The sequence below is a fragment of the Simochromis diagramma genome, unplaced genomic scaffold (genome assembly GCF_900408965.1).
Source record: "Simochromis diagramma unplaced genomic scaffold, fSimDia1.1 OVJJ01000663.1, whole genome shotgun sequence".
Classification (NCBI taxonomy): Eukaryota; Metazoa; Chordata; class Actinopteri; order Cichliformes; family Cichlidae; genus Simochromis; species Simochromis diagramma.
Window position 1 is genome coordinate 459,497 of NW_024387049.1, and position 15,603 is coordinate 475,099.

The 15,603-nt window shown below is 42.3% G+C and overlaps 1 protein-coding gene across 1 annotated transcript in view; it reads right to left on the reverse strand.

The window, feature by feature from the left end:
* zswim5 (zinc finger, SWIM-type containing 5) overlaps positions 1-14,272 on the reverse strand; it is a 63,367-nt gene extending 49,095 nt beyond the window's left edge. The window contains exon 1 of the mRNA XM_040044975.1: positions 13,596-14,272. Within this exon, the coding sequence (XP_039900909.1) occupies positions 13,596-14,124 (529 nt within the window). The 5' untranslated portion in view covers positions 14,125-14,272. The remainder of the gene's footprint in view (positions 1-13,595) is intronic.
* Positions 14,273-15,603: the final 1,331 nt, after the last annotated feature.

Sequence of the window (15,603 nt, forward strand, 5' to 3'; positions counted from 1 at the left end):
CTCTTCAACCATGCAGCAATTCAAATTTATTTCAGTCTTATAATGATCAAGTATACCCTAAAACCTTCAGATTTTCTTCTTACAAATCTACAAATGATACACTGTAAAAGTACCCTGAAAGTACCTAAAGAAATTAAGTAACGTAAAGTTTTAAAGGTTCTCTTCCAATTGAGTTAGCTTGACTTATTATTTTTGATCAACTTCTACTATTTGGATATCAAGTACCTGCTACTTATAAAAACATAATTTCATTTTACTAATTTATTTAAATTACATGACAGACATGTTTGGAATGTTTTGATTCCTGAGGTGAATTTGACACCAAACATAAAAGATATTAATCTTCAGTCTGATATAACAACTGGATTGATTTCAATTCTGAAGAGGACAATGGAGTAAAAGTAAAATGTCTTTGTCTTAACATCATGCACAAAGTTTAACAACTTGTTTTTTTAGTTGTTTTATTTCTTACTGAAACATTACATAAACATTTATAAATGTGATTTCAAAGTTATGAATTTACTGTAATTTATCCATTGGGCATTAAAAAAAGCACTAATAGCAAACTTTAAAAACAGTCAAGTGAGCTTTTCATTTAGATTTTTTTTAAAATTGATTTTCTTCTAACACTTCACTAGTGAGGTTATTTCCTGTCAAATATGGAGGTCCGTCCACTCGGTTGCAGGTGTTCGTTTTTGAAAAGTGAGCAGGCGGGATTGAAGATTCACTGAAAAGCTAGAGACATCGGTCTTAATGCGGCTGTCTTCATCACTGCTGACTGTGAAAATGTGTTACATTAAAGCATGCTCATTCAGTGGCACTGTTAGCTAAAAGCTAATAAGCTAACACACTTTAATAAGCTAACACACAGCCACTTTACTAAATTAGCTGAGCGAGTTCACAGCTCAGCAGAGCAGAGGTAGCCAAGACAGACTTAAGTTTTTAAATTACGGACAATGGGTTGTTCTGAGGTTTTTTTCTCCCCTTTTTTGATGCAATGCTCTCTGTAATATACCGACATTATGATGAAGTCTTTCAAATTTAAGGGGATGAAGATAATGAAGATTTCAGAACTGATGAAAAAGCAGCAGGTCAAAACTTGGAGTAACTCCTACACTTGTGTGGAAGAACAAATATCACTGTATGGAGAAGAGCCAATAACTACCATTTCATCATAGTCAGTTTAAAATTAATTTACATAAGTAGTTTGGCTGTATTGTATGATTACGATAATGAATTGGAGAGATGATTTGCTACAAAATGATCTTGTGAATTAGTGGATTAATGTGTGTTTATGCTTTTATTCATTCATGTCTGTTGAGCCAGATCTGAGATGATGCAGTGGCCTTGGTTATAATAATCCATGACAACCACCCAGTTCATTACCAGTCTGTGAAAGGCATTCATTGTGACTTTGTGGAGGTATCCCAAGAACTGCTGATAAACATCTTGGTAATGTTTGGAGTGATCGATGAACTACACCTACTACTACAATAATTACAAGGAGCAGAGCAGCACTGTATTCATTCAGAGCTGCTGAAATGGTCCCAACTTAGAGACTCACGAGTCTGGATCACTGTATCACAGCACAGCATCCTGTTTTGTTTGTTGTTGTTTTTGGACTACAAGAAATTTCTGATAGTCATTGTTTGGAATATAAACGTTAACCAAGCAGGTATTGAAAAAAAAAAAAAACAGAACCAGGACATCGGTCTATGTACGGGAGTATGGGAAACAAATGAAAAGTTTGTAGTTACTAAATATTTTTGAATTTATTAAACATTTTGCTTTTATTTTAGTCAAAAGGTACACGTCAAATATAATCAAAATACTGGAGTTCTGATAAGCATCAACTTTTAAGTTCATAAACTTAAAAAAAAAATTAAGGCAACCAATAGCAGAACTTCTTTGGGTTTACAGTGTAGACAACTGCAGTGCCTTCATAGCATCCAGTTACACTGAACAAAAGCTAATGAATCAAATGCATTTAAGTTAGAGGGACAAAACAAAAACACACACTGTGTCTGGCTCGTCTCCTCCATCTTTGTTTGGGTGAGAAGAGGATTGAGACGGCTGGTTGGGGTGAGCAGGGTGTGTGAATAGGAGGTGTGTGTGTGAGTGAGAGAGAGAAAGAGGGTGAGAGGTCTCAGCTACACTGATCCTCACAGCTATTGACCACATTAATCATGTTGCATATAGAGGATGTGTGCGTGCGATTGTCCCTCCTGTCCCTGTGTGTTGCTGCACTTGACTGCTCCTATCAATTCAATTTCATTTCTCCCCTCCCTCCCTGCCTCTCCAAGCAGCACCCACCCCACCACCACCAGTCTGTGAAGCCTGTAGTCTCCCTCTCTGTGTGTGTGATGGACTGCTGAGAGTCTAATGAGGTCCCTCCCTCCCCTTTGGCTTTTTTGTGACAGGAGTGTGTGTGAAGGAGGGGGGGGGCAGGGAGCCAGAGGTGACAGGTTGGTTATGTACTTTGTACATTTGCCTTTCAGCTCTCCTCTTCCTCCCTCCTGTCGCTTCTTCCTTGCTTCACACCTCCCCTCACCCCCCTTTCCTTCCATTTCTCCCTTCATTACATCCTCTCCTACCCTCCCCATCCCCTCCACGTTCATCTCATCCATCCCATCTCTGCCCAGACTCCCCCCCCACCCACACACAGCTTGTCCTCCTCCCCCTTTTCCTCCTCCACTCTCTGCAGTCGTCTTACCATTCATTTGTCGGTGAGACTGCGGCCTAATGGGCCATAGCAGGCCTTCCACAAAAGAAACCCACACAGAGTGCTGTTATTAGCAGATAGGGAGAGAAAGCGGAGGGAGGCAAATGGACAGGCGTAGAAAAGAGGGGAGGGAGAAACACAGCAGAACTGTGAACAGGAGAGGAAGAAAAAAAAAGGGTGGGGGGGTAACTGGGGTGATTCATTTTAATGTGCTGTTCAATTAACAAGTGCTGAGGAGGCATCTTCTGCTCTCTGGCCTCGTTTGACTGTGTCTGTGCGCTCTGGCAGTTAACTGACTGGCTTGTTTAGAGGAGCAGAGGCCAAATAGTGGAGCAATATGACCCAACAGCATTTACACGGCACACTGACAGACATGCAGGGAGCATTCAAAGCCTCTGCTTCTGCCCCAGGTACACAGCCACAGCAACGGTTTCAGTGCAGCGTTAACACACAGAATTAAATTTGAAAAAACATCTGCATTAACGACATTGGGCTATGCACGTTTCCATAAAAGCCTTTTATTTTGAGAGGATGAACTATGGGCTACACAGAGACAAACAGCAACAACACACATTTTTACCGATAGACAATTTACAGTCACTACTTAACAAGCATGGCTTTGGACTGTAGGAGGAAGCCAGAGCACATGTAGACCCACACAGGGCCAGAACATGTAGACTCTACATAAATAAATGAAAAAAAATAAATTAAAACCCATGATCATCTGTGATGTAGCAGTGCTATTCCAAGCACCACTGTGCTGCTTCAGATAATAATTTCTTTATTAACTGAGATTTACCTGTGATTTCTCGTTAAAACAAACACATTCATTTATTATTTTTAATTTATGACAGTGTCACAACTGGCCATTTTGTTACTTTTGTGTACTCAGTTTGCTGTTAGTTTGTTTCAGTTTGCTGCGTTTGACAACGCAGAAAGTTTTACAAAGGAAAGCTTGCAATTGGGCAAGACAATTTTTTGGGGGGATAAGTCTTGGCAGTAGTTTGGTGTTCTGGTCACACCGGGGGGAGTCAGCCAGGCCCATTTACTAATGCACTCTGACAGTCTGAATCACCATAATAGGCAGCTTGGGTCCCTGAGTGATACAATTATTTGTAGTTTTAGAACTAAGTGCTTCCTTTTAAAACCTTGTTGACACATATGGCAGGATGAAATAAGAAAAAGAAAAACCATGACCAGTCTTCAAAGCCTCAAATCATGTTAAGAGGTCAGCACTGATGAATTACATATCAACGGTTAACAGAAGGCCAGAAAATGTTTTCATGTGAAGGGAACAGAAAAGAACTATGGTGAGGAGGAGGACATCTGCAGGCCACAAGAACGCCAAGCGGTGCAAGAAGAAAGATATCCGGCATGCTTGTTGACTTCCATTTCCCGAGATCAAAGTCTGAAAGTGTATGGAAATAGTTTATAATCCAACTCTAATGGCTGTGTCTCACAACAGCCTCCTATGGGCCCCTTTCTGTCTTGCTGGCAGTTATAGCGCTGTTGTGAAGGGCTTTCAGTGCCTCTGAGACTGGAAATGCACATAGGATAGAGGCACTCGCTGCAATACACAGCTGTGTGTATTCAAAAGGAGGGTGGGGAAAAAAACGAAAAAGAGGGCGATTATTATCTGTGCCTGAAATCTATGATCTACGAATGGCCATTCCAAGTGGAGACGGGCAGCACAATAAAGGGCCAAATACACTGCGTTGAAAAGAAAGATTGGAGCATTAGCATAGAGATCAAGAAACAGTCAGTCCTGGCTAACACAAAGTGAGGCGTAATGGGAGCAGAAAGAAGGAATTTTCTTTCACACTCAAAGCCAGCAGAGCGCTGTGCTCAGATCGCTACAGATGTGAAGCTCAAAAACATAAATCATATTACTTTAAAAGGGATTCCTTTCCAGCTGTTGCATTTTATATACGTGCAGTGCAAGTTTGCATTGTGGACTGTGCAAACCCAGAAGTGGCCACAGCTACAGAAACCTGTCAGTGTTAAAAACAAAACACACAAAAATAACAAACAAACCCTAATTTAATTGGCTCAAAGGATCCCAGATCTTACAAACAGATTACACATATGTATGATATGGAGTATGATGGTAGAAAACTATACCACATCAGTCTTTCTATCAACAACTAAACCAACTGTATGGGGGGAAAAGGAAAAAAGGATGAAGAAAAAAAAACTCAAGAGGGAAAACGACCAATTTATGGCCAATTTGCTAATACAAACACATTGTTTTCTTATGATTATAAACCTCCTTAGTCATCACCACAGCATTCTTAAAGCCATGATTAATATGGGAGTCATAATTCCACATAGTGTGGGTCTTCCGTTGATGGAGAAGCTAAGGAGAGGCAGTTGCTTTAGACTTCCAAAGAGCCAATGGAGAAAACTGTGTGCATAGGTCGAACCCTCAATGGCTGAACATGTGGTTCACTACGTATAGAAAGATGACCAAAAAAAAAGCCAAAACAGTATCGAAGAGAAACAAAAAGTGGCTGCAGTGGGCAATTAAAACAGTTTTTAAAGCCAACTGGAAGAACGATGACTCATATTGTTACGCTACAACTCACACTGACACAACCTAAAGTCATTTTGACTCGTGAAATAGTTTGAACTATCCCTTTAAGCTTTGAAGGCAACAAAGAGGGGGGGGGGGGGGGCACCTTGAATGAGAGTTCTGCTTGGTTGACTTCTATCCAACCATCAAGTAATCAACAGGAGGGCAGAGATGAAGAGAGGAATTCTGCCCGTTTCCCACAAAGTTAAAGACAGGAGGAAGGATAATGGGTTTGAGGTCAATATGATGAGAACATCTTTTAATCTGGGGTAACATTACTCTGTTCGCAATGCCTAAACTTGGGTTGGTGTGCATCCCAAAAAGAAAACTCAAAAAGGAATCCCATCCTCTTCAGACGGGTCTAAACTCAGGAGATTTATCTCATTCCCCCTTTAAACAATGCTACCTGTCAAAGCATTTGTTCCACACTTCAGACATCCAGGATTTCCACTCCACAGGCATTACTTGTATTTTTAATGGAAATGTGTAACTTAATCTTATGTGGGAAGGTTATGAGCTTATACTGGGGTGGGGGGTGGGGGGTGTTTCTGTTGCAAGAGTGTAACAATCTGTTTGTAGGACTGCATTCATTTCGGGTCTCCTTTGCATTTCAAATGACCCTTTACTCGCTGTCAGCCCATTTTTCTCCTTTTTCCCCAAAATTTGTTAGGCAATTACAACCAAACTAAGACATAAGTCCGGCCTGCAAGCATTAATCTTCCTTTTCAAGTTCAGCCTCTCTCAGAGACAGGGACAGAGGCCAAATGTGCACAAACAACCATAGTAAACATACGCTTGTGCACATACAAAAAGCCAATAAAGGACAGGTGTGGAACAGTGCAATAACTGAATACAGCAAGCCGTCAGCTTCAAGAGCTAAAAAAAAAAACAGGACAAGGCCACCATTGATCTCTGCTGATAATTGCACACCCATCTAAGGTAAAAGCACTAAAAGCTAGGTAGGAGGAAAACACACAGGATAGGGAAGCATGAGAACAGGACAGAAGCAGTAAAAATGTGTTTGCACTGCATTTTATTTTGCACAAACACACACACACACACACACATGTTGGTACTGTGACAAAAAGGTAAGAAAGGAGCCGTTATTGAGGGACAGAGTAGAGCAAACAATACCAACGGCAAAGAATGCCATCCTTTTTTGCTACCTACTGCAAACATGTCCTGAGTGGAAACAGCAAAGTAAGAAATCACAGTTAAAAAAACAAAAAAAGTTCAAGTGGCATTTTTAGTGGTTCTTTGTGTTTAAAGTGAGGGCCATTTATTCTGGTTACAGTGTAACAAAGCTGGTTGTAGCCATTCTCTCATTAAAGTGTTTCCATTAACTGTTCATTGCTCTGATCCTTACAGAGAAACACGTCTCCTGGGCAAACTTTTGACTCAGGCATGTCTGAAACACACTAGTTTGTGCAATACGCTTTTAATTTATGTATAAAAGCAAAACTGGGAACCAGCACCACCACAAGAACACAGCCAACCCCTCTGTTTTCTCAAAAGAATTCATGATGTTGCACACACAAAAAAAAAACAACTAAGTAATTGTGTATAACACATGAAACATGCCCTGCCCCACAGGAAGAAAAAACAAAAACAAAAACAAAAACAAAAAAACAAGTACAAGTGCAAGGACACTGAGATGTCAAGGAGCTTTCAATGTCTTCTCTGACTGCAAGAGCACCCTTCCTGTGTGTCAGATGTAAATCGGGTATCCACTACATCTTTAGTAAGGGCTGAGCACGAATGCATGTACACATTAACAGTTGTTGACAATCAACACAAAGCCATGGAGATCATGTTGAACCCTTACGCAGGTATAATAGTTGCAACATCTTTTTAATTGCTGCATGTGCTATAATTGCTATTGTTAGACAATCCCTCACGTAAAGAACTGCTCTAACTTCCAGTCATTTTCTCCTCATTCTTGCTGGTTTTCATGTGGTGCCTTGACAACACATTGCATGTGAACAGCATGAACGGCTTGACACTAACATTTCAAAACCATGTGCTAAATCAAGAAAAAAAAGTAGCACTGGATCAGCTGTTTAAGTGAAAAGCGTAGAGCACTTGGCAACAACAATGAGACAAAAGAAGGGGTGGGTTAATACTTCCCTCTATTCTGCTTCCATTATTCCTTTCGTGCCTTAAATGTAATGTACAAATAGTGGAGGAAGCTCTCAAAGAACAACAAGCTTTGATTAATGATTTTATGTAATCAGGACATGCTCTCTCTGTCTCACACAGACACACACACACGTACAGGTGGCTGGCCCTTTGATGAGTACAACAACAGAGAGTCCTCCTAATGGCCTCATCTTTCACGAGTCTCTCCAAGAGCTAATAAGAGTGCGGGGACGATTTGTCTTACCGATTTTCCCTTTTCAAGTGTGGCAGGCGTGGAATTAATTACACTGATTAAACATTGTCCGTCTGATTTTTAGCTCTTCCCCAATGCATTGAGTAGCAAATAGCCAACTGGCTAAAGTTTGGGCTCAGTCAAATAAATCTACAACAAAACGCATATGACGCAAAAGAAAATCCTTCTTTTTCTAGAGTCACCACTGCAGTGCAGGCTAAAGCACTTTACATGAGAGGGATGATGAGCATTTAAATAAGAGCTTTGGGATATTTAAAAAACAAAAAAAGACTTTCGCCTGGGAGATGAGGGTTTGAGCCCCTGTGGGTCCAGTATTTATTTATTTTTTTAAATCATTTGATGAGTTCCCTTTTTCATGCAGTTTTGTTTTCATTAGCAGTTTCATTGAACCTTCCTTTGGTTAATTAAATGGGGTCACCATGGTGGAAGTACCCACATCAGATTTAGACAACTTTTTTTCCACTTTTTAAATGCCCTTCCCAATGCCCTCATCACTAATGTTAAGGAAAAGCTTGTGTTTTTTGTTAAACTAGAGCCCTACACAATGTTTATCGCAAGTCTTGCTCATTCCAAATGGCAGACAATGAGAGTAAGAGTAGGAATTTTGCATTCATTCTTTCCACAATCAACTGACTAGTACTACCCCTTTTTCTTCTTTGGTGATGTTCTGTGATACTTGTGTGTGTGTGTGTGAGATTTACATTGCTGTGCTTGAGAGCCACCATCTACCGGAACCAAATTCCCTGTATGTGTCTGCACATATACTTGGCCAATAAACACGATTCTGATTCTGATTCTGATATGAGAGGGGTGAGAAAAGGGCAAAAAAGAAGAAATGAGGACAGACTGGTTGGTCAGGGTTTCATGTTACAGCAAGATAATGACCCAAAACAGTTTAACTAAAGGCTTTAAATGCTGGCTGACCAGCACCATAGCCAGACATAAATCCCATCAAACTGGGTCAGAACAGGACAGAAAGTGGGAATGAAAAGGAAAAGAAAAGTGAAACAACCGTGGGAAAGTCTGCAGAGAAAACTTTATTTAAACTTCCATAGCAGGAAGAATGCCACAAGCCTATATGGCTTGTGAATGAGTCGTCCTTTCAAGCGACAATAAGACAAAGAATTTCAGCAACAACTTCAAGTTTATAACAGTTTAAAATCGTCAAACCAGTAGTGTGCATAAAACAGGATAAAACAAATGTGAAATGTCCTCAGAACAAGACTCAAAAGTGCTGGGAAGCAGTATGTGAAGGACATTATAGCAAGCATTTGAAGTTTTAGATTTGAACACAATCACTGAAAATATACATAGAGTCATCATCGCTGGGACGGACTATTAGCAGATCCCACACCATTCCATGTACTGGGGTCTAAAGTTTACTCATGATTAGCCAAAACATGAGTCAACATCCCGACACAGCAGAAAAAAACACCGCTGAGTCACAAACCCAGATCATCGCCATCATCATAATCAAATGTATGACCTCTTTCTTACTCAGTCATACCTGACTCTTTCCAGCTTGTCCCAAAACTTGCAGAAAAGTGTGTGTGTGCAATGGGGGGGGGGTTGCGAAAGAGATTAAAGAGCCTGATAAATGGAAAACACATGGAGTTTTATGAAAAACAAAAGAACAGTAAAGACAGAGTGCTCATGGAGATGTGGAAGGGGAGATGAAAAGCAAGAAGTGTCAGCGGACTCGGGCCTGAGACTCGAATCTGGAAGAAAGATGGGAGATGAGGCAAGCGAAGGATGAGCTCACCAACCCCCGTCTTTTATCGCAACGTGTTCTTTGAGAAATCCAAGAGCAGGTTTACACCAGAGGCTCGCAAGCTCTTCTACAACAACGAACCCCACAGCCATTCTGCCAGGAAATGACATCTGTGGAAATACTGGCAGGACACTCACACTCTGCAAAATGAAGAGCACGAACTGTACAATGACAAGTACAACGTAAATATATATTAAAAAAATGTTTTTAATTAATTACATTTCTATATAAATACTAGAACCAAACATTTGGGACCTACATGAACAAAAAGCAAGTGAAAATTTTTGGCCACTGCAGACATGTCGAGTGCAGACATATTAAGGGTTAAATGCTGCCTAAACAGTGACGGACAAATATCATCTTCCTGACCACAGAACAAGTAAAGGAACACAAAACAGAGCCAACTTTTCCGTGAAGTATCGACTTTTGGTTCTTCAATAACGGTTTCCAGTCCACTGGCTGTCAGTTCCTACACTTTAATCCTGTTCAACTTTGCTGCCGAGCTTTGTCAGAGTCACCGGTGCTTGAAAAGGCGTCGGAGACCCATTACAGTTTTATGTAACGTCACGGAGACAGCGATGTGCACACACATACTACTAAGCACCCCCCTTCCACATACACACCACACAAACACCCCCTTTCTGTGAACAAGGAGTTTTTCTACAGCTGGGTAACAAAGCATGACCCAATAATCCCAAAGCTTGACTCAAAGCTAAAGAAGCCCCCTCCCTCCCAAACATACACACACACACACACACACGCGCGTTCCCCCTCCCTCCACTTATATCCCTTCCTCCCGCTCTCTGAGGACTTTATAAAGGCTGTGGCATGGGGGCTTCAGGGCGACTGTGCAGTGTAGGAAAGGGGGGGTTACAAAAACAAGCATGCTTCGCTTTGATTATTGAAATTATGACTTGGAGCAAGGAATACATTATTATAAACACATGGGCCAATGAGATGTTGATGAGCTCACGTCCCTTCAATCCATCACTATTACTATTAAAAGAGGCTCTTCCACAAAAGCCCTTCACTTGTAGTGTACTTTGGGGGGGGGGGGGGGGGGGCTACTAGGGAACAATACCAGCCATTTCATTTCTAAATGGTCAATGCATCAATCAATGGGTGTCTTTGGCAATAAAGGTTATCACTTTCAACTGAAGAGATCCTTTTTTTCTCCCCTTCTCTCCTCATTTCATTATTGCGCTCATCAGTCGAGGGGCCGTTACATTACGCAAGCTGATAAAGCAATAAAAGCCCAGCAGCTAGAGGCAAGGGAGCAGCAAAACACCATGTCCGCTGAATATTGCCCAGCGCCGTGTCCCAATAATTATTACCTGAGAACACAAGAACGACTTGAGAGATCGCTCTAGGCGCACCAATTCTGAGAAACGTGGGGCAAAAAAGTCAAAAGATGAGCAGGAGATTAAAGGAATAGGAGCTCCTGCTGTGCTTGTAATAGCTGTGAGGAACAACAACAACAAAAACAATAAATACAAATAAAACTGCATATCTCGTGATGGTTTAGCTTGTGGGCTCATCCATCTGTGTTCAAAAAACAAAAACAAAACAAAAGAAAAACTCGATTACACTTTAAATGCACTTAATTTCCATAAAAGAGCCCAAATCTGGTGACCCAGGCAAACAGCTGACTCAGCTCTAGAAAAGTCAAACGCAGACACGAGGCTGCACGGCTGCAGCACAGCCTCACCCTTCACATAAAAAACACCCAACTGAATTACTTTGTTTTGGTGTACAAATAGTAGCTCAGAGTATGTTCTAAACCATTAATATGCAAACCACGCGGTTCAGAAACTGAATAGCAGTTCCAGACTGCAATTCCCCAATACACCTTTCCTCCTCCCCTTTTCCCCTCCAAGCCATGCAACATCAACATGCATGTGTCAGCACGCAGCTCCTAATCACTCACCAGCAAGTTGCTATTACAGAATACATGAGCCACATCCATCTCCCTTTCCTATAAAACAAAAAAACAAGTATGACCACTATAAGTGGCATTTAAAAACACGCCACGCATCGGGCCAAAGCAAGCTCTTGAAACTTGCACATTTTTTGCGGCTGTGCAACGCGATCCTTAACTATTGTGTGTGAGCCAACCCAACCTATCCAAACCTAGCTGTGAAAAACAACCCGAAGACAATTGTACTCCTGTTAAGTCAGTCAGCAAAAAAAAAAAAAAAACTTCCACAGTTACTGGTTCCCATGCTCCACACAGTGACGAGCAAGCCGAGTCTTATCTTGATGTCACGCAGCTATTTGGCCCCAGTCTTGTGTTTTGTTGACAGAAAGACAAAACCATGTGCCTGCCTGCCTTGACTGACCTTGGGAGGGGGAGGCTGGGTAAGAGGAGGAGGAGGATGGAAATGATTCGCCATGGAGCCAGGTAAAACTGAGTAAGGTGTTGTGTTATGGGAATGTACTCTTTGTTTTGACTGTTGAACTTTCAAAACTCAAGTTTATACCAACAAAATTCACAGTTACTGTAATTGTACTCCGTAGCTGCAGACGGTAGACCTGACAGGATCCCCTTCACCCCCTTCTACCCAGACTTTCACCTCAGTGGTTGTGTTTGTAATGGCAGGAAGTGATAAAATAGGTCATCACTCAGAACTTACACCTTTAACTCAAGACTGCGGTTTGCTGACAATCTTTGCAAAAGCACACACTTCGAATCCCTGAGGTGAGACCAGCCTCTGGGTCCTCAACTCTCTTTGGAAGAAGAAAAAAGAAACTTATCAAAGCAGACTGCATCCAGCTTCAGATTTCATTTAGTTCAATGAGCATTTATGAAATGCAATTAGATACAGCAGTCAGCAAGAAAAGAAGCAGCCAAACAGTTTGTAGCTTTCACCGCCCCCCCATACCTTGGAGCAACATGAAACCCAGACAAGCTTCAGTGGCTCTCACACCATATGGTCTAAGAAAAATCCTTGCAGTTACCATAAACGACTTTTTTCAACATTATCCATCGGCTTCATCGGATCAATTTCGCCAATGTTCGAGCTCAAATTCGTGGCCGTGCACGAGAACCTATGAAAAATCTGAGTGGAGATGGATGCTTTGCGGAATGGCCCTTTGTTTGGAAACAGCCTTCTCTGCAGCGCTGGCAATGCGAGACGCTTATCGATCATTTCAACTGGAAACCTTTTGTGTTGCGCGCGACTGCGAGGCTGCGGGCAAACGGCATCGGTAATAACGAAAATTAATGCCGTACTGCGTCTGCTATCAATGTTCTCTTTAATTAGAGAAACTACAAAAATACTCCCAACGTGGATTTTTATTATTCCACGCTGGTGGCGTCGGAGCTCTTTGTCCGGTCCGAGCAGCAGCCGCAAATAAACAAAAAGCAGTCGGGGGATTTTTTCCCCGGATTAACGCTGGATTAATCATAGTAAGAGACCCAATAACCGTCTTTGTTCCTTATTTAAGCCACCCTCAACCAGTGTTGCGTTGAGTAGGAAAAACAAAAGAAAAAAAAACTTCTGCAATAGGGAATGAGGGGGGAAAATGATAAAGCCCAGACGCTATAACGTTGGGTCCTTTTGTATCCGCGTCTGTCAAGCCCTCCTCCTCCGCCTGTCTCACGACTCCAGCCACCTCCGGCCGTCGACGCTGACCCTCGCCGAGGCAGAAAAGTGCTCATAGTTGCCAAGACATGGCTTCCGCTTTTTTTTCTTTTGAAAAGAAAAAAGGCAAGTTGAAGCTTTAAGCTAAACAACGCTGGGTAAAGTGGCAGTAGCCAGCGGTACAGCTACAGAGTAACGCAATAGGAAGCCCTTTAATTTTTAAACAGCAGCTGGTCGGCTAACCTAGCAAGCGCCCCTTTTCCTACGCTTCCCTTTTTCATTTGGGTCCCATAAACCAAAAAAGCGTTAAATTCGACAACAAATGCCTCAGTACGATTGAAACGAAGTAAAAAAACACGAAGTGTTTGTGTAGTTTTATGTGCGCTGAAAAGAGGCGCTTTGCATACTTTCCGCGACAGCAGCAAAAACTTCCATCAATCATCCGCCGTAAAAGGTCCAAGAGCAGCCGCAGCGGAGACTCGGAAAAAAAACACAGTCCAGTGTGTTTATGCCAGGCAGCTTTTGCTTCGGTTAGACAGAAATATTCCACTTACCGACTTGTAAAACGTTTTCCACACAACCGGTTTCTAGCAGTCTGATACCCCGACGGAAAGGCAGTCCGTCTCCCGTCCCCACTGCCCCGGCTGCCCCAACGGTAGCTGTTGTACCGGCGGCAGATCCTCCACCGCCACCGGCGGTTGTAGCTCCGGAACCAGCACCCCCAGCCCCACCGGGAGTCGCCGACGGACCTTCCTCCCCGGCGATTCGGCACTGAAACGACGAGTACATGCATATCTCCTTTTCGTTGCGGGGGAAAGACCAGTAGACGATGCGGCGCTGGACGGGCTCCGGGATCCGTTCGAAGCGCTCCTCTACTCTCTCGAAGGCCCACTTTTCCGCTACTGCTTTAGCAGCGCAGTCCAGAAGAGACTCGGGAGAACGATACCGGGAGCTGGGCAACCCGCTGCCGTGGCCGGGCCCCGGCCCGGGACCTCGGGGTGCTGGGCGAAGGCAGGGTCGCTTGCTGGCCGGTGGTACCGAAAGAAGAGGATGAGGCGACTGTTCTCTGCGTCCTTCCGCCATGGTGAGCCGATCAACACTAACGAGACGGACGGTGTGCGGACACCGAGCAGCAGCAGGAAGCCAACAACTCTCACACACACATACACACACTAAGCTCTCTGTGCTCCCAGAGCACTCTAAATAGGGGCTCGTGTCAAACTAGCAAGTATTTCAGGCAGAGCTTCCGGTCACAGCTGTCAAAATAAAACACGTACGCAAACGACAGAATCTGCCCATTTAAGTCATAACACGGACCTGATGCTGTGAATTTCCATCAAAATTAGGCTCTTGTGATCTGATATCAATGAGACATTTCTCAAGGTCTTTTACGCCTACTTTCCAGGTGAAAAATACCACAATGAGCTCATATTTAGATTAAAACGTCACAAACGGTGAGGGGATGCCTGGATCTGTCTATCCATCGGATAGCGGCTGTAAAAGCAATTTTGGCAAATTCAGCTTTGTTTAGCTTAACTCATGTTTGTCATTCTGATTTCCCAAAGTGACATCAGGTCAAGACCTGAAAGTTCGTTGCACACATGCCATTCATTCATCTAAAGTATTAATTATCTAGGTCTTATTCTGACACATTAGTTCCAAAGACTGGTGTCATAAACTTACCCTTAATATCAGTTATTATAGTATATTATCAAAACTAAGTTAAATAACACATTTACTGATGCAATATAACCACTAAACAATGACAGCCAAATACCTTTTATCATTAATATTTAACTTAGCTAGCTGCCTTTCCTCTAAAGCTTTTATTATTTCTTTCTGATTCATAACATAGAAAAATTTTCCACATGCTTAAGAATTAGAAGATTGCTTTGGAGGTAGCAGTCTGACAGTCAGTAATGATACCTGATTTAGGTGCTTCTAGTTCCTCAGCTTCTCTGGCCTCTTTTAAACTTTTTAAGCTGTAGTTCTTTCAAGGTCTTTGAACTCTCCACTGCTGGTGTTATTTTATTCCATCCTACTGATGTGTTGGTAGTTGCGCCTCATTCCCTTTTGTCTCTGCATGTGTTCCAGAGTTGTAGAAACTTTGCTTAGCTGCCTCTCATTTCTCTCCTCTCAGATAAAGCTCCCCTAGGATGTATAAAGGCTTGCAGAGGTAAATATTCGTCCTATTCTCAGTTAAGAAGTCGATGCTGACATTGCCTCTGAATTTGAAAATGCAGTGTCTTTTGGTCTTTTATTTTAAAACTCAAAACTCTGGATTTCCTGTCGTTTTCCTGGTAAGTTTGTGTGACTTGATCCAGCTTAGCTGGCACAGAGGGCAACAGAGCTGGGAGAGAGAGAGAAGGATTGATTACAGGTAGAGAATGCTGCGCATCATTAATCAGCACAATGACAAGAAAATAGCTTAGACTCATGTCCCAAACCTGCTGTCTTGCTTTCAGACAGTAATTATACAAATGACTGCAAATACACACATGGAGGAAGAGAATAAAACAACAGTAATAAGTCATATGGATGACTTACATACATGTAATACTC